Consider the following 27,969-nt stretch of genomic DNA (forward strand, 5'->3'; position numbering starts at 1 on the left):
TTCGTTAGTTATACTATCTAGACTAGAAGTTGTTTATCTAATTAGCAACCATTTGCTAACATGCATGGAACAACGTTAATATAGCTATCAGGTTAAATAAGTTGCCGCAATTGCGCGTGTACGACTCGGGTAAAGAGCCAGTATCAGATTTGAGTGAGTAACTTTATCGTTTTGCGAAAGTGGGTGGCCGGTCTGTCCCTTTACTACGCAGGTGTGGTGAATACCATCTCGAAATTGACGAAGACTTGCACGCTGCGACTCACCACTGACAACCTGTTTTTCATGCTTTCTGACAAAGTGGCCAATGGTGGCGTCAGTATGTGGTGCGAGTTACCGCAGGTAATATCCATATTCAGACTCCGGGAACGTTTTGCCATCTAATCAACGGCCTTGACTTTTATTAATCGAAGCACTTAGCGTAGTTGCTATACATTATTATTATTATTAATAATAATAATAATAATAATAATAATAATAATAATAATAAAAACAGTGTCATCCTCAGACCTGCGTACACTTGTGTGGGGGAGGCTGTGAAGCTGGTTAGGCTTGGTTGGGTTGGGTTGGGTCAGAAGGTGGAACTGGGACACAGAACTGTTTCTTGGAGAATGTGTATTGGTCTAAACTCTCCTGAATCAATAGCCAGAGTCCTGTTATGAGTGCCAAAATGTGGGCCAAATAAAAGGAGACAATAAATTGCTATGTGATTAGCAGAAGACATTAGATTTGATATTGGCATTTATTTATTTTCTACCCTAACATCAGAATATGAAATAAAAGAAGGCAGACAGAACATGCCTTCTTTTATTTCATGATTCAATGGCTCCAGCGAACACAAAGTTCACAGGTCCTTATCAGAGGAAAAAGGCACAGCAGATAACCAGCTGGCAACAGTGAATAAATACCAAGAGCCACCATCTTTAAAATAGGATGTGTTAGAACGTAAAATACAAGTAAGGCTGGGAGGAAGATTGATTAAAACCTCCAAGATGTCTCACTCAGAACACATTAGAAGACACAACTTTCATAAAATCAGCAAATGTTTTCAGAATCTGCTTATTCCAATTTTACATCCAGTTTTAGAACTACAGTTTTGAGCACCGTGTTAATATCGGCTATTGATTTTAGTTCATTGACAAATGCCAACTTATTTCTCCACCCCCCCCCCCCCCCCAAAAAAAAAAACCCAGACATTGTCAACAAGGGGATTCATTCTGCTGAAGGAGGACGTCTCTCTGCAGTACTTCATCCCCGCAGTGGCCAGAGAAGAGGATTCTGGGATACGAGACACCGGAGAGGCACTGAAACTGTGGTTGAAGGACAGATGATGCACATGGGGCCTGCAGCCATTCAGGCTGCACTGTGGAACCAGCACCAGCGGCCATTCCGGCTCCACTGTGGAACCAGCACCAGCGGCCATTCCGGCTCCACTGTGCAACCAGCACCAGCGGCCATTCGGGCTCCACTCATCTTCAGCTCCATGTGGAACCTGCTAACTTTCCTCAGTCACACCAGTGGTGTGTGTGTGTGTGTATGTAAGTGCAGTTATGTGCTGTCTCCATTATCCCTGCTGTACTGTGTGTCCTGAGAGAGCCTTCAGGGTTAGCTTATGAGAGACTTTTCACAGCCTGAACTCCAGCAGGTTTGCTGGGTGCACAGAGGTGTGTGACCTCACTGCTCTGGGGGGTGCAGTGGTAGTGTTCCACTGGATCTACACCCGGGCCTTCAGTAGTCTCCCCTCTACAGTGGTGATAACGCTCAGCCCTGTTTTGCTTTGCACTCCCTGACTATCGAGCAAACAATCCAAATTTATGCAAGAATGTAGGAAACCTTGACTACATAAATGTTCATTTACCTGTTCTGTGAAGTTCAGGAAGTTCAGTGCTTATGAAAATGCCCTGAAGCTTTCATCAAGCTGAAGGATATGCTGTACTGTATGTTGGTACAAGTACACTCTACAATAAACAAAGGGATTTAAGTTAAAGACTACATACACTCAATGAGCACTTTATTAGGTATTTATTAGATTTTTTTTTTCTTCTGCAGCTGTGGCCTATCCACTTAGGGGTTTGATGCGATGTCTGTTCAGAGATGCTCTTCTGCATACCACTGTCGTAATGTGTGGTTATTTGCATTACTGGCACATTCCTGTCAGCTTTGACCAGTCTGGCCCTTCTCTGACCTCTCATTGACAACACATTTTTGCCTGCAGAACTGCTGCTCACTGGATGTTTTTAGTTTTTTTGCACCATTCACTGCAAACTCTCGAGACTGTTGCATGTCAAAAGAGATCAGCAGTTTCTCAGATACTCAATCCACTCTGACATCAACAATCATTCCACTGTCAAAGTCACTGAGATCAAATTTATTCTCCATTTTGACATTTGACAACGTCAGTTATGTGCATTTAGTTGCAGCCACATAATTGGCTGATTGGATATTTGCATGAACAAGCTGGTCTACCTAATAAATTGCTCACTGAGTGTATAAACCTTATTCTTTGAAATAATTCTGTTTTCATTACCTGGAGTCCTGTTTTGCTATTTAGATTCTGTAACATTCATTGATGAACGAGAATGCTTATTTGTTTTGTTGCATTTTACAAATGTTTTTCCTAATACACTTCACAGAAAAGCTTGGCCGAGACCCCCACAAGAGCAACAGTGGCTTGAAAACACTCCCCGTGTGAGACAGATAGAGATGAGAAACAGTCAGCCAGAGCTTGGCGATTACTTGCCAATTCCAGTGATTTAATTAGAACTTATAATTACAATACTAACAATTGTCACACAATAATTGTCAGCCAAGTATAAGGAATGAAAAGTCAAAGTTTGACGTCGATGGCAGGAGTGCAGGCAAGTCTGTACACTGCCTTATGAACCCGGCTAAAATGGAAAGACACTCATCAGGTATAAAAACATTTGATTTAACCACATCTGTTTTGTGCAAGAACATTATATGAAATAAACTCACAAAATAATTAATTCTATACGTCTTTGTGTGTGTGCTCCGATTTGGTTCTGATAGGCCATGGAAAACCCCTCCTTAATCACAATTCATGTCAACAACCAGGCATGCTGAGGCGGATTAGAAAAAACCCAGATTCCTTACAAGTACAACATCTCTTGTTTCTTCATTTTTCTTTTCTTTTTTTAGCAAACTGCTTCACTGGGATGATGTCACTGTTACAGAAACCTTTCCTGGACATATTTGCAGGGGGGCGTCATTCCAACCACCATCTTTCACATGAGGAGAGAAGTATGGGAACAATCTCTCAGTAAACGTGTCTTCCAAAGTGTGAATGTGGGCCATGTCACTGGAGTCAAAGAAGGACACCTCCCCCCCGTCATAGTCCAGCTGCACTCTGATGCTCTGTGGTTTCCTCTCCAGTGTGAGCACAGTACCTCCTGCTTGGTACTCATCACCATTCCACAGGGAAAAGACCCAGAATCCATTCTCTGTGTTCAGTGTTATACTTCCCTTCCTAATGATGGACTCTTTCACCACTCCTATAGTCCAAGCAGTTTTACTCCCAACCTTCACCTCCCAGCTGTGCTTCCCTGAGGTAAACCCCTCAGATCCCAGCACGTCCACACAGGGGTAAAACCTCTCTGGGTTGTCAGGACAGTTCTGTGCTGTATCTGTGAGTCTCACAGTGGTCAGATCATCAGAGAGAGAGAGATTGGCACTTGCAGTGTTGGGGTCCAGCATCACAGGAGCTGAAATAAAGAATTTCTTTATTGCTAAAAGACTGAAAGTTCAGCCACATGTCAAATACTCTTTTCAGATTATCTCATAAACACAGTATTTTCAATCTTACAATGAAAGATTCTAATATTGTAGTTTTACCGATCTTTTAAAAATATATAAAACCCATTTGCAATTTAAAAATGAATAAAACACAGCTGATGGCAAATTTCATGGACAATTCACACAGCTAATAAACCATATTAGTAAGTGGGTTTTAAATGGTTAATTCTGTGTTTGCTGGTGTTCCAAGTGTGCTGCAGCCCACAGGATGTTCGTACGCTTGGAGGAACTGTATCTGAGTGACTAAATTTTTCTTTCACATCATTTCAATATACAGCCTGTTCCATCAGTCCTACGTGTTCAGTAAATGCTTCCAGAAAACAATGTTGTCCCCATTTGCCCCAGATACTCACTGTTCTGCACCATCCCCAGCATCTTCTCCCAGACTCTGAACTTCAGGTTGCCCAGGTGTTTGGCCACATCTATCAGTGCCCCTGAGAGCAGCTCTGGGTCCTGCAGTGTGCACTGGGCTCTGTAACGACAGGCAGGAGTCAGTCAAGCTGAGGGAAAGAAGTGACTTAGACATGGAAATGAGGTGAGTGTCTCCATACCTGTCTTTGATGTTCTGGTAGCTCTGAAAAACACAACAGCATAATTGTGATGCATGTATGCATGTACAAATGTTTCTTCTTAGCAGTTTGTCATATTCCCTATTTTGCTGGTGAGGCCTTGCTTTACTGACCAGCTATTGAAAATGGCCACTGATACTGATACTGATATCATAGTGAGAAACTGCACATCTCAATATGAATGGAACATGATAAACCCAGAACACTGTCAGTAAATCATGGTCCTACCTTTAAAAAGGAAGCGTCTTCAATGTCCATGGCCTTCTCTATAGCGGTGATTTTGTCTGTAAGGGTGGAGATGTGTCTTGTGATGTCTGCCAATTTCTCCTCCATGATCCAACTCTTCACCTCCCCTTCCTCCTTCAGTACAGCTAGTCTGGCCTCCTTTCCTCTCGTAGGAACTGGTGCAGCCTTTATCTGCCCCTCTGTGTGCTGCGTTTGACTCTGCAATCAACACACAATGTTAAAACTGAATATTGTAACTATTCTGTTCAAACTAAACAGAATACTTTTCAAATTGTTTGTGCACTTTAAAATAATTCCGAGTCAGCTTTACTTACCCTAATGTGTTCTGCGGTTTTCTTACACTCTTCTTCATTCTTAGTGAAGATCTTCAGTTTTTCTTTAATGAGATTAAGTCCAGGCTTGAGTTCCTCCTGCAGTGATATGAACCAGTTGTCACTTGCAGAAAGACACAAGTGGCACAGTAATACCCCTGAGTCAAGATCATTATAACTTTTTAAGTACAAGAGAAATGTAGTTGTGAGGTGGGGTGTGGGGTGTTAGACCAAGCGCAGACACCAGGGTTCCTAAAAGCGGTTCACAAACAACCACTAAATCTGCAAAGCAGACTAAAGGGACAGGAAAATGAAGATAAAAAGTAAGAATGACCGTTAAATGAGAACTACCGCACCGGGGAAAAACTTCACACAAAGGGAAGGATAAAGAAGGTGAACTTATATAGATCCCAAACAAGTGAAAAAGGAAACCTTACAGCAAATAAACTAAGACATAACACTGTTCTCAGTGAAAATAGAAGAGTATTCTAACAAAGGGAGAGTTAGACTCCCACAAACTCTTTCCTCAGTGCACCAGCGATACCGTTTACCAGCTTCAGCATAACGCAAATTTCACAGAAGCTCCTGAATGCAGTGAGAGGAGGATTCATCAAGGGTGCGGTCCGATTGCACACAAATGATTACACCTGTGAGTAAATAGGCTGAAAATACTGTACACCGACCACACCACCATCCATAGGCTATTGAGTTAGGCTATTGTTTTTACAGGCTGGTAGGCCACAGCTTTTGTTGTAGGAGGAGCCAATAGTTTGCACCCTGCTTAGGGTATTATTACTGGCACGCCTGAACTCACTTCAGTGTGCATTAGTGTTCTGCAGTGGGTTGGTAGCATTTTCTGTATTCAGCGTCACTGTTATTTAAGCAGTTGTGTAGCGCACCAGCGGCAGCTGGGTGCGGCAGCTTCGGCATACGAAGTCGCAGGCGTACAAAGTCGAGGGTGTCTATCTACGGGTGTCCATCCAGGCTGTCTGAGAGCCTGATGAGTGTTTTTGTTTTTGCTGCCTGCCCTCATTTCACTACGTAGTATTCCTCTTGTCCTCCCTAGTTCCCTCCATGTGTTTCCTTCCCATCCCTGTCCTCTCTCCTCTCCCCAGGTCCCAGTCAGGTAGGAGGTTCGCCTCCCGCCAACATGGGCAGAATATCTCAAACCTCATCTTCCCTCCCAGATCCGCTGGTATTGATCTCTGTGTGGCTGGTGGCCTCTGGAACTGCCAGTCCGTCGTCCAGAAAGCAGACTTCATATCTGCCTATGCCTCCCACCTCAACCTTGACTTTCTTGCTTTAACTGAAACGTGGCTCTCACCAAAGAACACGGCCACCCCGGCTGCCCTTTCCTCTGCCTTCTCTTTTTCCCACACACCCAGAACCTCTGGCAGAGGAGGTGGCACAGGTCTTCTCCTCATCCTTCACCTTCTCCTCTTTTGAATTTCATGCGGTTTCTGTTACTTTGCCGTGCAAACTGTTTATTATTGTTGTTTATCGCCCCCCGGGTCCTCTGGGGAGCTTCTTGGATGAGATGGACATCCACCTTAGCTCCTCACCAGTCAATGACACCCCCCTGATCCTCCTGGGTGACTTCAACCTCAACTCAGAGTCCACCTTTCTCTCCCTCCTTTCTTCTTTTGACCTTACCCTCACTCTTTCCCCTCCCACCCACAAAGCAGGCAACCTTCTTGACCTCATCTTCACAAGGAGCTGCACAACAACCAACCTCTCTGTAACACCACTCCATATATCTAACCACTCCTTCATCTCTTTTTCTCTTCCACTCTCCTCTAACACCCATCCATCTCTCCCACCATCCACTGTCACCTCTCTCCCTCCACCCTCTCATCTACATTCCTTTCCTCCCTACCATCCGTGGAGTCTTTCTCTCGACTGTCTCCCGATGATGCTGCTACAACTCTCATGTCCTCCCTCTCATCTTCCTTTGACTCTCTGTGTCCCTTCACCACAAAATTAGCTCGGGCCTCCCCCCCCAGTCCTTGGCTTTCTGATGCTCTACGAGCTGTCCGAACCGAACTGCGGGCAGCGGAGAGAAAATGGAAAAGGTCCTGTCTCCCCAGTGATATAGCTTCCTTCTATGCCCTCTTATCATCTTTCCATTCCTCTGTCTCTCTAGCTAAATCTTCCTTCTTTCACTCGAAAATTAACGCGGCCACCTCTAATCCCCGCAAACTGTTTTCAACCTTCTCTTCTCTTCTGCCCCCACCCCCCTCATCACTCACAAAACTGAGCGTCTCTACATCCCTGCTAAGTCCTCTCCGTCAATTGACCTCTCACTGACTGTTGAGGACTTTGTAGTTTCCTCCTCCCGTACGGCAAAGAATCTTGGGGTGACTCTTGATAACTGCCTTACCCTGGCTCCACAAGTATCCTCCACTGCCAGAACCTGCAGGTTCTTTCTGTATAATATACGCCGTATCCGTCATCTCCTGACGGAGAAAGCCACCCAGCTCCTAGTCCAGGCGCTCGTCATTTCCCGCCTGGATTACTGCAACTCCCTCCTAGCCGGTCTCCCAGCGTGTGCCATCAAGCCCCTCCAGCTGGTCCAGAATGCTGCAGCCCGCCTGATCACCAGTCAGCCCAGGTCGGCTCATGTCACCCCGCTTCTCATTGGCCTCCACTGGCTTCCTATTGCCGCACGCATCTGATTCAAGGCCCTAGTGTTGGCATTTCAGGCTGCTAAGGGGACTGCCCCACCTTACATACAATCCTTGATCACTCCCTACTCCCCAGCTAGACCATTCCGGTCTGCCAGCTCTGGTCACCTTATTGTTCCCTCTCTATGTGCACCTGGCGGTCGAGCTGCACGTTCACGCCTGTTTTCCGTTCTGGTTCCTCAGTGGTGGAATGACTTGCCTACCAATGTCAGGACAGCAGAATCCCTCCCCCTATTTCGACGCAGACTCAAAACACACCTTTTCAAACTCCTTACTACCTACCTTAGTCCTCCCTCCTGATTTCCCCCGCCCCCCCTTTCTGATATCCCTATCCTCCTTGTCTAACCCAAAAAAAATGTATATATATATATATGCACTTATGATGACGACTATATGTTTAGAACAGCATTCCATGTGTATTTTCCTAGTTATGGATGTGATGCTTTGACTTGTGGTAGAACCTATGCACTTGTAAATCGCTTTGGATTAAAAGCGTCTGCCAAATGACAAAAATGTAAAAAAATGTAATCCAGTGGTCCAAACTGGTACTGCACCACAACTCCAGTAAAGATCACAGAAATAGACTTATAGCGCATCATAACATTCTATATTTTTGTGCATTTTCAGTACTATGAAACCAGTCGGAATTTTCAGCATATGGGATTAAAAAGCGTCTATTATACTGGGTTGTATGTTATATATAATATTGCAGAATTTAAGAAATGTGGAAGCATTTGTAAAATTGGTTTGATTTATTGGTACAATAAATCAATCGTATTGATTTTCTGGTACATTCACACACAACAGATCTGTTAAAAACAAGAAATAGTGTGTAATATTTAACACACCTACATGTCTTCTAAAGGAGAACACAAGAAAAAACTCCCTTTGTAACACAGCGATCCTTTTTGAGAGAATAGGATATAGGTCTCATCTCCTCTGGTTGTATACTTTTTGTGGATTTCTTTACTTCCTGGTTGTTGCTCAGCTCTCTCTCCTAGTAGTTAACAGTATATACTGTATAATATTAGCTTCATCATAACTGGACCTGTGTGATCTACGAGACTTTGTACTCATATCGACATGTTTCTTGAGAATACAAAGTTGTTGTTTTAAAAAAAGTGATTACCTTAAGATCCAGCACAGCCTCTTCCACTGGACAGACCGGGTGGTTTGTGTGTTTTTTTGAAATGTGGCAGACGAGACAGAGAGTTTCTTTGTCGTGTTTGCAGAATAATAGAAGTTTCTCCCCATGAAGACTACAGCGAGCCTCACTCTTGTGTGCAGTTCCTTTGTTAGTCTTCTGTTTTAAGTAGGATTCCACAATGCTTCTTAAGGCCAGGTTTTGAGGAGAATCCATAGTAGCCTTTCTCCTGCAGATGGGACACTTTCGAGAGCCCTTCTCTTTCCAGTACTGCTGGAGACACACTCTGCAGAAGCTGTGGCTACATTTTAGGACAACAGGCTCTTTAAAAATATCTGCACATACAGAACAACGGAGCTCATCCTCAGGTATCAAAGCTTGAGCTGCCATTTCACGGTCTCTCAGTCTCTCAGTCTGATATTTTCACTTATGCTGAAACCTCAGAATAGAACACACCTTATGTGCTTCAAAAACACAACAATCTTGCAGATCAGGTTTGTTGTTCTCAGTCTGTGATAAATCATTGAGTGTGTTTGTATTCTGTCATTTACAGAGATGATGTGAGTTGATGTTACTCAATCTGAATGCAGTGGACAGATTTACAGGGTGCAGTAATGTGCCACTGAAGGTCAATTTTTACGTGTATAGCACATTGCATCCCCGAAAATGAAATCTGCTTCACAAAAAAGTCATTAAAATAGTCAAAGAAAGAATAAGCTGATCCTCTCTAATAAACTTTACTGAACAAGTAGAGCTCATTCACAACAAAAGCATATTGAGGGAAAGAAGGTGACAACTAGAGAAGTGATACACATCCATGTTTGTTTCTGTGTGTAATTCACTGAGGAGCTGATGACCAGCTTAGCAATAGCTGAAAGCAACACTAAATGCATCTTAATTCAGACGATGCTCAAAGTAAATTTTTTGAATTGCTTTGCAGAGTGCCATGTGTCATATCTTGGGCGACACACTGCCACACTGGGGTGACATGGCTCAGGCAGTAAGAGCAGTCGTCTGGCAGTCGGAGGGTTGCCGGTTCGATCCCCCGCACGGGCTGTGTCGAAGTGTCCCTGAGCAAGATACCTAACCCCTAAATGCTGCTGATGAGCTGGTCGGTGCCTTGCATGGCAGCCAATTGCTGTTGGTGTGTGAGTGTGTGTATGAATCAATTGTATAGCGCTTTGGATAAAGGTGCTATATAAATACCAATCATTTACCATATCCTTTGATTTACTTCCTCCTGCAGTCTCTGAGTAAACACTACCTGGAAGATTCTCAAACATGTAGGAAATGTGTGTCCTTTGCAAAGAGGTGTGGTGATTATCGGGTGCAGATGGGTAAGGTGTGAGATCACAAATATATGAGTGGAATTCTTTTTTTTTTTACCTACTTTTCAAAGGGCTAAGTGATTGTTTTTTTGTGCGTTAAGTTTGATTTCCCTGTTCAGATGGACGGAGTTGAACTGTCATTACAGACATGACCTTTTCAGGGCACACACACCATTCACACAGACACACACACGTACCCACCGGCAATTTAGACTCTCCAATCAGCCTATCCTACATGTCTTTGGACTGTGGGAGGAAACCGGAGTACCCGGAAGAAACCCATGCAAACACGGGGAGAACATGCAAACTCCACACACTACACTTTATGTGGATTTATGTTTGTTTGGTTCTGTTTTTCAACAAATTATAGATGAGATTGTTTGAATAATACCTTTGTGGAATAAAATATGCATCCGGTAACATTGCATGAGCATAAACACACCAGTTTAATCTTGTGAATTAAAACCAGTTTAGAGACTAGTTCAAGTTCTCACACAGCATTCATGTTATTTCTTTGTTCATGTATTTATTTATTTATCTATTTGTTTATTTTAGATGATTTTTTTAGAAGATCCAGATGTATTTAACGTGTTATCCGTACATCGATCTTATCCAGTGTTGGTTTCCCTGTTCATTTATTATAATTTTTTTTTACCAGGAATACAATTCTCATTTCAACTTGTTAGTTCTCCCGGTTGTGACCATGCTGAAATATTAGTTGAGAAGTGCTGCAGCGCCCTCCCGTGGATATGTTTAAAATGCCGTGTTAAAACTACACGGCACGACGGTATACGCCAGTGTTTTGTTTTCTTGGGGACAATTCATGACGCCGTACCTTAAGCGCCACAGTTTAAACTTCCCTCACAAGACAGTATCTGACGAAATTAGTTATAAAAAATATTAACTAATACAATATTACAGGCGCAATCAATTGAAAATGAAATTCCGAGCAAAGTTGATAGACGTGGGCTGCCTTAATAATTTTTGTCGTGAGTGTGGTCGTTCATTTAACTATTTAACAGTAGCTAGCTAACCTAACTTAGCCAACGCTAAGTAAGACTCATATGATTTGGACTGTGTATGCTAGCTATCTAACGGCAACGTTAGTTATACTATCTAGACTAGAAGTTGTTTCACTAACTAGCAACCATTAGCTAACTTGCATGGAACAACATCAATATAGCTATCATGTTAAATAAGTTACCGCAATTGCGCGTGTACGACTCAAGGTAAAGAGCTAGTATCAGATTTGGCGTCAACAAAGGTTGACTTCGATGTTTACAATGTGGGGGAAAGGAGGAGCTCAAGCAAGAGTTAGTAACGTTATCGTTTTGCGAAAGTGGGTGGCCGGTCTGTCCCTTTACGACGCAGGTGTGGTGAATACCATCTTGAAATTGACGAAGACTTGCACACTGCGACTCACCACTGACAGAGAATGTGTCCACTAGGAGAATGTGTATTGGTCTAAGCTCTCCTGAATCAACAGCCAGGGTCCTGTTATGAGTGCCAGAATGTGGGCCAAATAAAAGTAGACAATAAATTGCAATTTGATGAGCAGATGACATTAGATTTGATATTGCCATTTATTTATTTTTCTACCCTAACATCAGAATATGAAATAAAAGAAGCCAGACATAGAACCTGCCTTCTTTTATTTCATTATTCAATGGCTCCAGCAGCTCCTCGTCGGCCAGCAGGTGAACCCCAGCAAGGCCATGTGCAGAAAGTCCTCCTGCTCCCGCCATATGTCTGCTATTCATTTTATTTTGAGGGCTAAATGTAGCCCCAAACATGGGGCTGGCCATGTCCAATTCCCACCCATTGAGCGCACCCACGGGCCCAACCGCCTTTCCGCTCCGAAACTCGTGGTGTCGCCAGCCTCTTCTTCTCACACTGCGGACCTCAGCTAAACTCACACAGAGTGGAGTCAGAGGAGGACCCTTCATTCGATGTTTTACCGTGGAGTCCACAGGAGCCGATTGACCAGCGATGGTGGCAATGAAAGGCTCATTTGCTCATTTGTCTTTTCATTCATGAATGCTGTCCTGAGTATTCATTTTTATGTGTGCTACTCTCCGGTATAGTAAGAGATTCCACCATGAATGGCGTAAAAACATGAACACAAAGTTCACAGGTCCTTATCAGAGGAAAAAGGCACAGCAGATAACCAGCTGGCAACAGCGAACAAATACCAAGAGCCAACATCTTTAAAATAGGACGTGTTAGAACATAAAATACAAGTAAGGCTGGTAGGAAGATTGATTAAAACCTCCATGATGTCTCACTCAGAACACATTAGAAGACACAACTTTCATAAAATCTGCAAATGTTTTCAGAACTTTTTTTTAGAACTACAGTTTTGAGCACCGTGTTAATATCGGCTATTGATTTCAGTTCATTGACAAATGCCAACTTAAATCAGCTAAATCAACCTTGTCATCCTGATCTTGAATGGAGCACTTATTATTATGTTATTGACGGCTGTTGTACTGTTGTGGTTTGAAATATATACTTGAATCCTATATACTTTAAAGCAAAGCTAAGAATGTCCCACTTCCTCAGTTAACTTTCCTCAGTCCCACCAGTGATGTGTGTGTGTATGTAAGTGCAGTTATGTACTGTCTCCATTGTCCTTGCTGTTAAATGGTTGGCATTTAAATAGCACCTTTATCCAAAGCGCTATACAATTGTTGCTTCACCCATTCATACACACACTCACACACCGACGGCGATTGGCTGCCATGTAAGGCACCGACCAGCTCGTCAGGAGCATTTGGGGGTTAGGTGTCTTGCTCTTGCTATTTAGATTCTGTAACATTAATTGATGAGAACGAGAATACTATGAAATCAACTCAGCTTGGCCGAAACCCCCACAAGAGCAACAGTGTCTTGAAAACACTCCCTGTGTGAGACAGATAGAGATGAGAAACAGTCAGCGAAAGCTTGGTGATTACTCGCCAATTCCAGTGATTTAATTACAAATAATAATTACAATACAAATAATTGTCAGCCAAGTATAAGGAATGAAAAGTCAAAGTTTGACGTCGATGGCAGGATTGCAGGCAAGTCTGTACACTGCCTTATAAACCCAACTAAAATGTAATGACACTGATCAGTTATAAAAACATTTGATTCAACCATCTGTTTCATGTATGAAATAAACTTCATGATTAAATAAAAATTTAATGAAAATTATGAAATGGATTTCCTCCATCGTACTTCTTTAGAGTGATGGAACTTGGTCCTTTTTAAAGTAAAGTTTTAGTTCCAAAGTTTACATCAATAACAATGTATATTAACAAGTGAAAGTAGTCTCCTTTACAGCAGGTAAAAGCCAGGCGGGTAAATTACAATGCAGTGTTCGAGCCCCAGCTTTATACCCCTTCAACAGAATGAATTGTAGCAATAATGTGGCAGGGAATCAAATGATCATTGTTACCTCTGTATGCATATCTGCTGCCTTCTGACCTCCCCGAATCAACATCCATGCACACTGAGGCTGATTACAGGAACCAAATGGTCATTGTGCGTGTGTGAGAGAGTGAGTGTGAGAGATAGAGAGAGTGTGTGTGTGAATGTGTGTGTGTGTGCGAGAGTGTGTGTGAGAGAGTGTGTGCAAGTGTATGTGTGCGAGTGAGTGTGTATGTGTGAGAGTGTGTGTGAGTGTGTGTGTGTGTGTGTGTGTGTACTGCCTCCCATTGGGTTCTGATAGGCCATGGGAAACCCGTCAATCACATTTCCAGCAGCTATACCTCAGTTCATGTCAACAACCAAGCATGCTGAGGCAGATTAGAAACAACCCAAATTCCTTACAAGTTCAACATCTTGCATTTCTTCATTTTTTTATCAACAATCTTCACTGGGATGATGTCACTGTTACAGAAACCTTTGCTGGACATATTTGCAGGGGGGCGTCATTCCAACCACCATCTCTCCAACCAGGACAGAAGAATGGGAACAATCTCTCAGTGAACGTGTGTTTAAAAGTGTGAATGTGGGCCATGTCACTGGAGTCAAAGAAGGACACCTCCCCCCTGTCATAGTCCAGCTGCACTCTGATGCTCTGTGGTTTCCTTTCCAGTGTGAGCACAGTATCTTCTGCTTGGTACTGACCACCATTACTCAGGAAAAAGACCCAGAATCCTTTCTCTTTGCTGCTTATATTTCCCTTCCTAATGATGGACTCTTTCACCACTCCTATAGCCCAGACAGTTTTAGGCCCAACCTTCACCTCCCAGCTGTGCTTCCCTGAGGTAAACCCCTCAGATCCCAGCACATTCACACAGCGGTTAAACCTCTCTGGGTTGTCAGGACAGTCCTGCGCTGTACCTGTGCGTTTCACAGTGGTCAGATCATCAGAGAGAGAGAGATTGGCACATGCAGTGTTGGGGTCCAGCATCACAGGAGCTGAAATAAAGAATTTAGATATCTAAAAGATGCCACATGTCAAATACTCTATTCAGATTAGTCCATAAACACAGTATTTTCTATATAATAATCAATGTTCTGATATTGTAGTTTTAGCAATCTTGCAAAAATATATATAAAACCCATTTGCATTTTAAAAATGAATGAAAACACAGTTGATGCAAAATTTCATGCATGCCATTCACACAGCTAATAAACCATATTAGTAAGTGGGTTTTAAATGGTTAATTCTGTGTTTTCTGGTGTTCTGTGTGTGCTGCAGCCCACAGGATGTTCCTCCACTTGGAGGTTCTTTCACATCATTTCAATACACAGCCTTTTCCATCAGTCTTACGTGTTCAGTAAATGCTCACAGAAGACAATGTCGTCCCCATCTGCCCCAGATACTCACTGTACTGCACCATCCCCAGCATCTTCTCCCAGACTCTGAACGTCAGGTTGCCCAGGTGTTTGGCCACATCTATCAGTGCCCCTGAGAGCAGCTCTGGGTCCTGCAGTGTGCACTGGGCTCTGTAACGACAGGCAGGAGTCAGTCAAGCTGAGGGAAAGAAGTGACTTAGACATGGAAATGAGGTGAGTCTCTCCATACCCGTCTTTGATGTTCTTGTAGCTCTGAAAAACACAACAGCATAATTGTGATGCATGTACAAATGTTTCTTATTAGCAGTTTGTCATATTCCCTATTTTGCTGGTGAGGCCTTGCTTTATTGACCAGCTATTGAAAATGGCCACTGATACTGATACTGATATCATAGTGAGAAACTGCACATCTCAATATGAATGGAACATGATAAACCCAGAACATTGTCAGTAAATGAAGCTCCTACCTTTAAAAAGGAGGCGTCTTCAGTGTCCATGGCCTTCTCTATAGTTGTGATTTTGTTTGTAAGGGTGGAGATGTGTCTTGTGAAGTCTGCCAATTTCTCCTCCATGATCCGACTCTTCACCTCCCCTTCCTTCTTCAGTACAGCTAGTCTGGCCTCCTCTTCCTCTCGTAGGAACTGGTGCAGCTTTTTAAAGTCTGCCTTTATCTGCCTCTCTGTGTGCTGGGTTTGACTCTGCAATCAACACACAATGTTAAAATTGAATATTGTAACTATTCTGTTCTTGTCAAACACAAACTAAATAGAATACTTTTCTAATTTTTCGTGCACTTTAAAATAATTCCGAGCAGCTTTACTTACCCTAATGTGTTCTGCGGTTTTCTTACACTCTTGTTCATTCTTAGTAAACATCTTCAGTTTTTCTTTAATGAGATTAAGGGCAGGCTTGAGTTCCTCCTGGAGTGATATGAACCAGTTGTCACTTACAGAAAGACACAAGTGGCACAGTAATACCCCTGAGTCAAGATCATTATAACTTTTTAGGTACAAGGGTAATGTAGTTGAGAGGTGGGGTGTTGGGTGTTAGACCAAGCACAAACACCAGGGTTCCTAAAAGCGGTTCACAAACAATCACTAAATCTGCAAAGCAGACTAAAGGGACAGGAGAATGAAGATAAAAAGTAACAATGACCTTTAACCTCATGATACGCTTAAATGAAGTACATATTTTGAAATTATTTTCACTGTCACATGTTTCTGTCATCCAAGACACTTAAGAGTATTATATTTAAAAAATATTTAAAAAAAATAATTCTTCTGGGTCTCAGGAGGTTAAATGAGAACTACTGCACCAGGGAAAAACTTCACTCAAAGGGAAGGATAAAGAAGGGGAACTTAAATAGATCCCAAACAAGTGAAAAAGGAAAACTTGTAGCAAATAAACTAACACAGGGAGAGTAGACTCCCCCCAAAAACACTGTTCTGAGTGAAAATAGAAGAGTATTCTCGCAAAGGGAGAGTTAGACTCCCACAAACTCTTTCCCCAGTGCACCAGCGATACCGTTTACCAGCTTCAGCATATTTCACAGAAGCTCCTGAGTGCAGTAAGAGGAGGTTTCATCAAGGTTACGGACCGATTGCACACAAATGATTACACCTGTGAGTAAATAGGCTGAAAATACTGTACACCGACCACACCACCATCCACTGGTCCAAACCGGTACTGCACCACAACTTCAATAAAGATCACAGAAATAGACTTATCATTCTATATTTTTGTGCATTTTCAGTACTATAAAACCAGTCAGAATTTTCAGCATATGGGATTAAAAAGCATCTATTATACTGGGTTGTATGTTATATATAATATTGCAGAATTTAAGAAATGTGGAAGCATTTGTAAAATTGGTTTCATGTATAATAAATCGATAGTATTGATTTTCTGGTACATTCACACACAACAGATCTGTTAAAAACAACAAATAGTGTGTCATTTTTAACACACCTACATGTCTTCTAAAGGAGAACACATTCTGTGTTAAAAAAAAGAAAAAACTCTCCCTTTGTAACACAGCAATCCTTTTTGAGAGAATAGGCTATAGCTCTCATCTCCTCTCGTTGTATACTTATTGTAGATTTCTGACTTCCTGGTTGTTGCTCAGCTCTCTCTCCAAGTAGTTAACAGTATGTACTGTATAATATTAGCTTAATAATAACTGGACCTGTATGATGTAAGAGACTTTGTACTCATATCAAAATGTTTCTTGAGAATATGAAGTTGTTGTTTGAAAAAAGATGTGATTACCTTAAGATCCAGTACAGCCTCTTCCACTGGACAGACTGGGTGGTTTGTGTGTTTTTTTGAAGTGTGGCAGACGACACAGAGAGTTTCTTTGTCATGTTTGCAGAATAATAGAAGTTTCTCCCCATGAAGACGACAGCGAGCCTCACTCTTGTGTGCAGTTTCTCTGTCAGTCTTCTGCTTTAAGTAGGATTCCACAATGCTCCTTAAGGCCAGGTTTATAGGAGGTTCCTCCATAGAGGACTTTCTCCTGCAGATGGGACACTCTCGAGAGCGCTTTTCTTCCCAGTACTGCTGCAAACACACTCTACAGAAGCTGTGGCTACATTTTAGAACAACAGGCTCTTTAAAAATATCAAAACATACAGAACAACAGATGAGCTCCTCTTCAGGAATCAAAGCTGGAGCCTCCATTTCACAGTCGCTCAGTCTCAAACTAGAAACCTTTGCTGGACATATTTGCAGGGGGGCGTCATTCCTACCACCATCTCTCCAACCAGGACAGAAGAATGGGAACAATCTCTCAGTGAATGTGTGTTTAAAAATGTGAATGTGGGCCATGTCACTGGAGTCAAAGAAGGACACCTCCCCCCTGTCATAGTCCAGCTGCACTCTGATGCTCTGTGGTTTCCTCTCCAGTTTGAGCACAGTATCTTCTGCTTGGTACTGACCACCATTACACAGGGAAAAGACCCAGAATCCTTTATCTTTGCTGCTTATATTTCCCTTCCTAATAATGGACTCTTTCACCACTCCTATAGCCCAGACAGTTTTACTTCCAACCATCACCTCCCAGCTGTGTGTCCCTGAGGTAAACCCCTCAGATCCCAGCACATTCACACAGTGGTTAAACCTCTCTGGGTTGTCAGGACAGTTCTGTGCTGTACCTGTGCGTCTCACAGTGGTCAGATCATAAGAGAGAGAGAGATTGGCACATGCAGTGTTGGGGTCCAGCATCACAGGAGCTGAAATAAAGAATTTAGATATCTAAAAGACTGAAAGTCCAGCCACAGGTCAAATACTCTTTTCAGATTAGTCCATAAACACAGTATTTTCTATATAATAATGAAATATTCAAATATTGTAGTTTTAGCGATCTTGTAAAAATATATATAAAACTCATTTGCATTTTAAAAATGAATAAAAACCCAGCAAATTTCATGGACAATTCACACAGCTAATAAACCATATTAAGTGGGTTTTAAATGGTTAATTCTGTGTGTGCTGCTGTTCTGAGTGTGCTGCAGCCCACAGGATGTTCCTCCACTTGGAGAAACTGTGTCTGAGTGACTCCATTTTTCAATATACAGCCTGTTCCAACAGTCTTACGTGTTCAGTAAATGCTCACAGAAAAGAATGGTTTCACCATCTGCCCCAGATACTCACTGTACTGCACCAACCCCAGCATCTTCTCCCAGACTCTGAACGTCTGGTTGCCCAGGTGTTTGGCCAGATCTATCAGTGCCCCTGAGAGCAGCTCTGGGTCCTGTAGTGTGCACTGGGCTCTGTAACGACAGGCAGGAGTCAGTCAAGCTGAGGGAAAGTAGTGACTTAGACATGGAAATGAGGTGAGTGTCTCCATACCCGTCTTTGATGTTCTTGTAGCTCTGAAAAACACAACAGCATAATTGTGATGCATGTATGCATGTACAAATGTTTCTTCTTAGCAGTTTGTCATATTCCCTATTTTGCTGGTGAGGCCTTGCATTATTGACCAGCTATTGAAAATGGCCACTGATACTGATATCACAGTGAGAAACTGCCCATCTCAAGATGAATGGAACAGGATAAACCCAGAACACTGTCAGTAAATCAAGCTCCTACCTTTAGAAAGGAGGTGTCTTCAGTATCCATGGCCTTCTGTATTGTGGTGATTTTGTCTGTAAGGGTGGAGATGTTTCTTGTGATGTCTGCCAATTTCTCCTCCATGATCCGACTCTTCACCTCCCCTTCCTCCTTCAGTACAGCTAGTCGGGCCTCCTCTTCCTCTCGTAGGAACTGGTGCAGCCTTTCAAAGTCTGCTTTTATCAGCCTCTCTGTGTGCTGCGTTTGTCTCTGCAATCAACACACACATTGAACATTGTAACTATTCTGTTCATGTCAAACACAAACTAAAAAGAATACTTTTCAAATTTTTTGTGCACTTTAAAATAATTCTGAGCAGCTTGACTTACCCTAATGTGTTCTGCGGTTTTCTTACACTCTTGTTCATTCATCTTTGTAAACATCTTCAGTTTTTCTTTCATAAGATTAAGTGCAGGCTTGAGTTCCTTCTGGAGTGATATGAACCAGTTACATTACATTACATTACATTATTGGCATCTGGCAGACGCGCTTATCCAGAGCGACGTACAACAAAGTGCATACCCATAACCAGGGATAAGTTCGCTGAAAGACCCTAGAGGGAAGTACAATTTCAGCTGCTACCTGTACAACAAAGATAAGGATGAGGGCCAATTTTTTTTTTTTTTTGAACAAAGAAACAAACACCAGAGCAAAAGTGACCAAAGTTCACTATTCAAACACTGCTTACCTAGCTAACTAAAAATACCGATACACAAAGCAAGTCACAGAGACAACAATTAAGGTTCACAGGGAGGTAGGGAGGGATGGGGAGAGGTGCTGCTTGAAGAGGTGTGTCTTCAGTTTGCGCTTGAAGGTGGGGAGAGATTCTTCAGTTCTGACCTCAACGGGGAGTTCGTTCCACCACCTTGGAGCCAGAACAGACAGTAGTCGTGAGCGTGAGGTAGAGGTTCGGAGAGGGGGAGGTGCCAAGCGGCCTGTGGAGGCTGAACAAAGAGGTCTGGCAGTGGTGTAGGGTCTGATGATTGTTTGTAGATAAGCTGGGGAAGACCCCTTAACTGCTTGGAAGGCTAGCACCAATGTTTTGAATTTGATGCGAGCCATGAGGGACGTAAGCAGGGGGGTGACGTGTGAGTATTTGGGAAGGGTGAAGACCAGACGAGCTGCTGCATTCTGGATAAGTTGGAGGGGTCTGATGGCGGACGCTGGGAGGCCAGCCAAGAGGGAATTGCAGTAGTTCAGGCGGGATAGAACCATCGCTTGGACCAGGAGCTGGGTCGAGTAGGGGGTGGGAAAGGGGCGGTGGTTGTCCATCCAGCTCTGGATGTCCCTCAGGTAAGCAGAGATACGGGCTGAAAGCTGCGTATCAGACGGCGGGAACGAGACGAAGAGTTGGGTATCGTCCGCGTAGCAGTGGTAGGATAGCCCATGTGCAGTGATCACAGGGCCAAGGGAACGAGTGTAAAGATAAAAAAGAAGCGGGCCTAGGACTGAGCCCTGAGGAACTCCTGTGGCGAGGGGCCGAGGTGTTGATACCGAACCAGCCCAGGCAACCTGGAAGGAGCGACCAGAGAGGTAGGACTCAATCCAGTCCAGGGCCGTGCCACAGATGCCCGTTGCTGACAGGGCAGACAGGAGGATGGAGTGATCCACAGTTGTCACTTACAGAAAGACACAGGTGGCACAATAATACCCCTGAGTCAAGATCATTATAACTTTTTAGGTACAAGGGTAAGGTAGTTGTGAGGTGGGCTGTTGGGTGTTAGACCAAGCACAAACACCAGGGTTCCTAAAAGTGGTTCACAAACAACCACTAAATCTGCAAAGCAGACTAAAGGGACTACCCCACCAGGGAAAAACTTCACACAAAGGGAAGGATAAAGAAGGTGAATTTAAATAGATCCCAAACAAGTGAAAAAGGAAAACTTGTAGCAAATAAACTAGGGAGAGTTAGACACCCCCAAAAGCACTGTTCTCAGTGAAAATAGAAGAGCATTCTAACAAAGGGAGAGTTAGACTCCCACAAACTCTTTCCCCAGTGCACCAGCGATACCGTTTACCAGCTTCAGCATATTTCACAGAAGCTCCTGAGTGCAGTAAGAGGAGGATTCATCAAGGGTACGGACCGATTGCACACAAATGATTACACCTGTGAGTAAATAGGCTGAAAATACTGTACACCGACCACACCACCATCCAGTGGTCCAAACCGGTACTGCACCACAACTCCAGTAAAGATCACAGAAATAGACTTATCATTCTATATTTTTGTGCATTTTCTGTACTATAAGACCAGTCAGAATTTTCAGCATATGGGATTAAAAAGCGTCTATTATACTGGGTTGTATGTTCTATATAATATTGCAGAATTTAAGAAATGTGGAAGCATTTGTAAAATTGGTTTGATGTATTTGTACAATAAATCAATAGTATTGATTTTCTGGTACATTCACACACAACAGATCTGTTAAAAACAACAAATAGTGTGTAATCTTTAACACACCTACATGTCTTCTAAAGGAGAACACATTCTGTGTTAAAAAAAGAAAAAACTCTCCCTTTGTAACACAGCAATCCTTTTTGACAGAATAGGCTATAGCTCTCATCTCCTCTGGTTGTATACTCATTGTGGATTTCTGTACTTCCTGGTTGTTGCTCAGCTCTCTCTCCAAGTAGTTAACAGTATGTACTGTATAATATTAGCTTAATCATAACTGGACCTGTGTGATCTACAAGACTTTGTACTCATATCTACATGTTTCTTGAGAATATGAAGTTGTTGTTTTAAAAAAAAGTGATTACCTTAAGATCCAGTACAGCCTCTTCCACTGGACAGACTGGGTGGTTTGTGTGTTTTTTTGAAGTGTGGCAGATGAGACAGAGAGTTTCTTTGTCATGTTTGCAGAATAATAGAAGTTTCTCCCCATGAAGACTACAGCGAGCCTCACTCTTGTCTGCAGTTTCTTTGTCAGTCTTCTGCTTTAAGTAGGATTCCACAATGCTTCTTAAGGCCAGGTTTACAGGAGGTTCCTCCACAGAGAAAGTCTTTCTCCTGCAGATGGGACAGTTTCGAGAGCCCTTCTCTTTCCAGTACTGCTGGAGACACACTCTGCAGAAGCTATGGCTACATTTTAGGACAACAGGCTCTTTAAAAATATCTGAACATACAGAACAATGGAGCTCATCCTCAGGTATCAAAGCTTGAGCTGCCATTTCATGGTCTCTCAGTCTCTCAGTCTGATATTTTTACTTATGCTGAAACTCAGAACAGAACACACCTTATGTGCTTCAAGAACACAACAATCTTGCAGATCAGGTTTGTTGTTCTCAGTCTGTGATAAATTATTGAGTGTGTTTGTATTCTGTCATTTACAGAGATGATGTGAGTTGATGTTACTCAATCTGAATGCAGTGGACAGATTTACAGGGTGCAGTAATGTGCCACTGATGGTCAATTTTTACGTGTATAGCACATTGCATCCACGAAAATGAAATCTGCTTCACAAAAAAGGAGGAGCAGATGATGCACATGGGGCCTGCAGCCATTCAGGCTCCACTGTGGAACCAGCACCAGCGGCCATTCCGGCTCCACTCATCTTCAGGTCCATGTGGAACCTGCAGGCACTGGAGACATGGCATTCCTTAACTTTTATGTTCTGGGAAAAGATATCAGCTTTGCATTCAAGTAAAATTTAAGGGGGATTGTTCCTTTTTAAAATCAACCTTGTCATCCTGACCTTGAATGGAGCACTTTGTTATTGACGGCTGTTGTACATTTCAAGTAATATATACTTGAATCCTCAACTTAAAGCCAAGCTAAGAATGTTCCACTTCCTTAATTAACTTTCCTCAGTCACACCAGTGGTGTGTGTGTGTGTGTGTATGTAAGTGCAGTTATGTGCTGTCTCCATTGTCCCTGCTGTACTGTGTGTCCTGAGAGAGCCTTCAGGGTCAGCTTATGAGAGACTGTTTTCCCAGGCTGAACTCCAGCAGGTTTGCTGGGTGCACAGAGGTGTGTGACCTCACTGCTCTGGGGGGTGCAGTGGTAGTGTTCCACTGGATCTACACCCGGGCCTTCAGTAGTCTCCTCTCTACAGTGGTGATTACGCTCAGCCCTGTTTTGCTTTTTGCACTTTTGCACTTGATTATCTAGCAAACAATCCAAATTCATGCAAGAATGTAGGAAACCTTGACTCCTTTAATGTCCATTTACCTGTGAAGTTCAGGAAGTTCAGTGCTCATGAAAATGCCCTGAAGCTTTCACCAAACTGAAGGAGATGCTGTACTGTATGTTGGTACAAGTACACTCTAACAAAGGGATTTAAGTTAAAGACTATATACACTCACTGAGCACTTTATTAGGTATTTATTAGACATTTTTTAGAGTTAAGTCTTCTGCAGCTGTGGCCTATCCACTTATGGGTTTGATGCATTGTGTGTTCAGAGATGCTCTTCTGCATACCACTGTTGTAATGTGTGGTTATTTGCATAACTGTCACCTTCCTGTCAGCTTCGCCAGTCTGGCCCTTCTCTGAGCTCTCAGTAACAACACATTTTTGCCTGCAGAACTGCTGCTCACTGGATGTTTTTAGTTTTTTTGCACCATTCACTGCAAACTCTCGAGACTGTTGCACGTGAAAATCCCAAGAGATCAGCAGTTTCTCAGATACTCAATGCACTCTGACATCAACAATCATTCCATGGTCAAAGTCACTGAGATCGAATTTCCTCATGCTTTTATGCATTTAGTTGCAGCCACATAATTGGCTGATTAGATATTTGCATAAACAAGCCAGTCTACCTAATAAATTGCTCACTGTGTATAAACCTTATTCTTTGAAATAATTATGTTTTCATTAACTGGAGTCCTTTTTTGCTATTTAGATTCTGTAACATTAATTGATGAACGAGAATACCATGAAATCAACTCGTTTATTTGTTTTGTTGCATTTTACAAATGTTTTTCACTAAAAATGATTGGTGATTACTTGCCAATTCCAGTGATTTAATTGCAATTAAGAATTACAATACTAATAATTGTCACGCAATAATTGTCAGCCAAGTATAAGGAATGCAAACTCAAAGTTTGAGGTCAATGGCAGGAGTGCAGGTAAGCCTGTACACTGCCTTATAAACCTGGATAAAAAGGAAAGGCACTGATCAGGTAAAAAAACACTTGATTTAACCTCATGAGTGTATCCGTTTTATGCATGTTTTATTCATTATATGAAATAAACTCACAAAATAATACATTCTATATGTCTGTGTGTGTCCGTGTGCGTGCTCCCATTCGGTTCTGATAGGCCATGGAAAACCCATCCTTAAAATCACAATTCATGTCAACAACCAGGCATGCTGAGGCGGATTACAAACAACCCAAATTCATCTCGTTTCTTCATTTTTATTTATTTTATCAAACATCTTCACTGGGATGATGTCACTGTTACAGAAACCTTTGCTGGACATATTTGCAGGGGGGCATCATTCCTACCACCATCTTTCAAATCAGGAGAGAAGTATGGGAACAATCTTTCAGTAAACGTGTGTTTCAAAGTGTGAATGTGGGCCATGTCACTGGAGTCAAAGAAGGACACCTTTCCCCTGTCATAGTCCAGCTGCACTCTGATGCTCTGGGGCTTCCTCTTCAGTGTGGGCACAGTACATCCTGCTTGGTACTGATCACCATTGCTCAGGGAAAAGACCCAGAATCCATTCTTTGTGCTGAGTGTTATTATTCCCTTCCTAATGATGGACTCTTTCACCACTCCTACATCCCAGGCAGTTTTACTCCCAACCTTCACCTCCCAGCTGTGCTTCCCTGAGGTAAACCCCTCAGATCCCAGCACAAACACACAGGGGTTAAACCTCTCTGGGTTGTCAGGACAGTTCTGCGCTGTATCTGTGAGTCTCACAGAGGTCAGATCAGAGAGAGAGAGTTTCTGATGTGCAGTGTTGGGGTCCAGTATCACAGGAGCTGAAATAAAGAATATAGATATCTAAAAGGCTGAAAGAACAGGCGCATGTCAAATACTCTGTTTATGAGCTAATCTGAATACAGTATTTTCTATATAATAATGAAAGATACTAATATTTAAGTTTGAGTGATCTTGCAAAAATATATATAAAACCCATTTGCATTTTAAAAATGAATAAAAACACAGCTGATGGCAAATGTCAAATTAAAAAAATTCTGTGTTTGCTGGTGTTCTGCAGCCCACAGGATGTTCATACACTTGGAGCTGTATCTGAGTGACTCCATTTCTCCTTCACATCATTTCAATATACAGCCTGTTCCATCAATCCTACGTGTTCAGTAAATGCTTCCAGAAAATGTTTTCCCCATCTGCCCCAGATACTCACTGTACTGCACCATCCCCAGCATCTTCTCCCAGACTCTGAACGTCAGGTTGCCCAGGTGTTTGGCCACATCCATCAGTGCCCCTGAGAGCAGCTCTGGGTCCTGCAGTGTGCACTGGGCTCTGTAACGACAGGCAGGAGTCAGTCAAGCTGAGGGAAAGAAGTGACTTGGACAAGGAAATGAGGCGAGAGTCTCCATACCTGTCTTTGATGTTCGTGTAGCTCTGAAAAACACATAACAGCATAATTGTGATGCATGTATGCATGTACAAATGTTTCTTATTAGCAGTTTGTCATATTTCCTATTTTACTGGTGAGGCCTTGCTTTACTGACCAGCTATTGAAAATGGCCAGTGATACTCTGTATCACAGTGAGCATCGCAATATGACTGGAACATGATAAACCCAGAACACTGTCAGTAAATCAAGGTCCTACCTTTAGAAAGGAGGTGTCTTCAGTGTCCATGGCCTTCTCTGTAGCAGTGATTTTGTCTGTAAGTGTGGAGATGTGTCTTGTGATGTCTGCCAATTTCTCCTCCATGATCCGACTCTTCACCTCCCCTTCCTCCTTCAGTACAGCTAGTCTGGCCTCCTCTTCCTCTCGTAGGAACTGGTGCAGCTTTTCAAAATCTGCCTTTATCTGTCTCTCTGTGTGCTGCATTTGACTCTGCAATCAACATCCAATGTTAAAGCTTTGTATGTCAAACACCATAAACCAAAAATAATTTTTGTTTTTTTTTGTGCACTTCCTAGCTGCTTTACTTACCCTAACGTGTTCTGCGCTTTTCTTACACTCTCGTTCATTCTTCGTAAAGATCTTCAGTTTTTCTTTAATGAGATTAAGTGCAGGCTTGAGTTCCTCCTGCAGTGATATGAACCAGTTGTCACTTACAGAAAGACACAAGTGGCAGAGTAATACCCCTGAGTCAGGATAACTTTTTAATTACAAGGGAAATGTAGTTGTGAGGTGGGGTGTTAGAACGAACGCAGACACCAGGGTTCCTAAAAGCAGTTCACTCACAAACAACCACTAAATTTGCAAAGCAGACTAAAGGGACAGGAAAATGAAGATACAAAGTAAGAATGACCTTTAAATGAGAACCACCCAACCAGGGAAAAACTTCACACAAAGGGAAAGATAAAGAAGGTGAACATAAATAGGGCGGCCTGTAGCGTAGTGGTTAAAGTAAAAGACTGGGACACGCAAGGTCGGCGGCTCTAATCCCGGTGTAGCCACTATAAGATCCACACAGCCCTTAACCCTGCATTGCTCCAGGAGAGGATTGTCTCCTGCTTAGTCTAATCAACTGTACGTCGCTCTGGATAAGAGCGTCTGCCAAATGCCAAAAATGTAATGTAATGTAATAAATAGACCCCAAACAAGTGAAAAAAGAAAACTTACAGCAAATAAACTCACAAAGGGAGAGACTCCCACAAACTCTTTTCTCAGGAAACCAGTGATACCGTTTCCCAGCTTCAGCATAATGCGAATTACACAGAAGCTCCTGAATGCAGTGAGAGGAGGATTTCTCAGCATATAGGATTAAAAAGCATATATTATACTGGGTTGTACTTCATATAAAATACTGCAGACATTAAGAAATGTGGAAGCATTTTTTAAATTAGTTTGACATTTTGGCACATTAAGTCAATTGTACTGATTTTCTGTTACATACACACACAACAGATCTGTTAAAAACAACAATTAGTGTGTAATTTTTAACACACCTTCATGTCTACTTAAGGACAACACATTCTGTGTTAAAAAAGAAAAAACTCCCTTTGTAACACAGCAATCCTTTTTGAGAGAATAGGCTATAGCTCTCATCTCCTCTGGTTGTACACTCATTGTGGATTTCTGTACTTCCTGGTTGTTGCTCAGCTCTCTCTCCAAGTATTTAACAGTATATACTGGATAATATTAGCTTCATCATAGCTGGACCTGTATGATGTAAGAGACTTTGTACTCATATGTAAATGTTTCTTGAGAATATGAAGTTGTTGTTTAAAAAAGAAAAGTGATTACCTTAAGATCCAGTACAGCCTCTTCCACTGGACAGACTGGGTGGTTTGTGTGTTTTTTTGAAGTGTGGCAGACGAGACAGAGAGTTTCTTTGTCGAGTTTGCAGAATAATAGAAGTTTCTCCCCATGAAGACTACAGCGAGCCTCACTCTTGTGTGCAGTTTCTTTGTCAGTCTTCTGCTTTAAGTAGGATTCCACTATGCTCCTTAAGGCCAGGTTTATAGGAGGTTCCTCCATAGAGGCCTCTCTCCTGCAGATGGGACACTCTCGAGAGCTCTTCTCTTCCCAGCATTTCTCCAGACACACTCTACAGAAGCTGTGGCTACATTTTAGAACAACAGGCTCTTTAAAAATATCAAAACATACAGAACAACAGAGATCAATCTCAGGTATCAAAGCTGTAGCCTCCATTTCATGGTCTCTCAGTCTCTCAGTATCAAACTATCACTTTCACTTCCGCTGAACCAAGGACAGAACACAACCCATGTGGCTCAAAAGCAAACTGCAGATCAGGCTTGTTATTCACAGTCTGTGAGAGATTCTTGTTTGTCCTCTCTCTCTCTTGCAGAGATGATAATGGAGTTACAGAGTGTAGAGGTGTACCACTTGATCTAAAACATTTTTATGGATAGCACATTTTC

The 27,969-nt window shown here is 42.5% G+C and overlaps 4 protein-coding genes across 4 annotated transcripts in view; all 4 read right to left on the reverse strand.

Moving 5' to 3' along the window:
• The window catches only part of LOC133137939 (receptor activity-modifying protein 3-like), a 47,412-nt gene extending 35,839 nt beyond the window's left edge, over positions 1–11,573 (reverse strand). The window contains exon 1 of the mRNA XM_061256363.1: positions 11,516–11,573. The gene's annotated coding sequence lies outside the window, so the exon portion shown is untranslated. The remainder of the gene's footprint in view (positions 1–11,515) is intronic.
• Positions 3,050–3,758, reverse strand: LOC133137938 (zinc-binding protein A33-like). The gene has a single exon (XM_061256360.1). The coding sequence runs from the start codon at positions 3,709–3,711 to the stop codon at positions 3,166–3,168; it is 546 nt and encodes a 181-aa protein (XP_061112344.1). The 5' UTR covers positions 3,712–3,758; the 3' UTR covers positions 3,050–3,165.
• A 2,375-nt stretch (positions 11,574–13,948) lies between the features above and the next one.
• LOC133136759 (E3 ubiquitin-protein ligase TRIM39-like) lies at positions 13,949–22,161 on the reverse strand. Its single transcript, XM_061254475.1, has 8 exons — positions 21,970–22,161; positions 18,970–19,200; positions 18,532–18,631; positions 17,149–18,110; positions 15,705–15,800; positions 15,348–15,578; positions 14,912–15,020; positions 13,949–14,499 (listed from the first exon to the last, which is right to left on the reverse strand). Exons 1-8 carry the CDS (start codon positions 22,159–22,161, stop codon positions 13,949–13,951), a joined length of 2,472 nt encoding a protein of 823 aa, XP_061110459.1.
• A 2,159-nt stretch (positions 22,162–24,320) lies between these two features.
• On the reverse strand, positions 24,321–27,755 carry LOC133136760 (zinc-binding protein A33-like). Its single transcript, XM_061254476.1, has 5 exons — positions 27,332–27,755; positions 26,072–26,167; positions 25,742–25,972; positions 25,309–25,438; positions 24,321–24,922 (listed from the first exon to the last, which is right to left on the reverse strand). The coding sequence occupies exons 1-5, from the start codon at positions 27,737–27,739 to the stop codon at positions 24,372–24,374; spliced, it is 1,416 nt and encodes a 471-aa protein (XP_061110460.1). The 5' UTR covers positions 27,740–27,755; the 3' UTR covers positions 24,321–24,371.
• Positions 27,756–27,969: the final 214 nt, after the last annotated feature.

The sequence above is a fragment of the Conger conger genome, chromosome 9, assembly GCF_963514075.1.
Source record: "Conger conger chromosome 9, fConCon1.1, whole genome shotgun sequence".
NCBI lineage: Eukaryota > Metazoa > Chordata > Actinopteri > Anguilliformes > Congridae > Conger > Conger conger.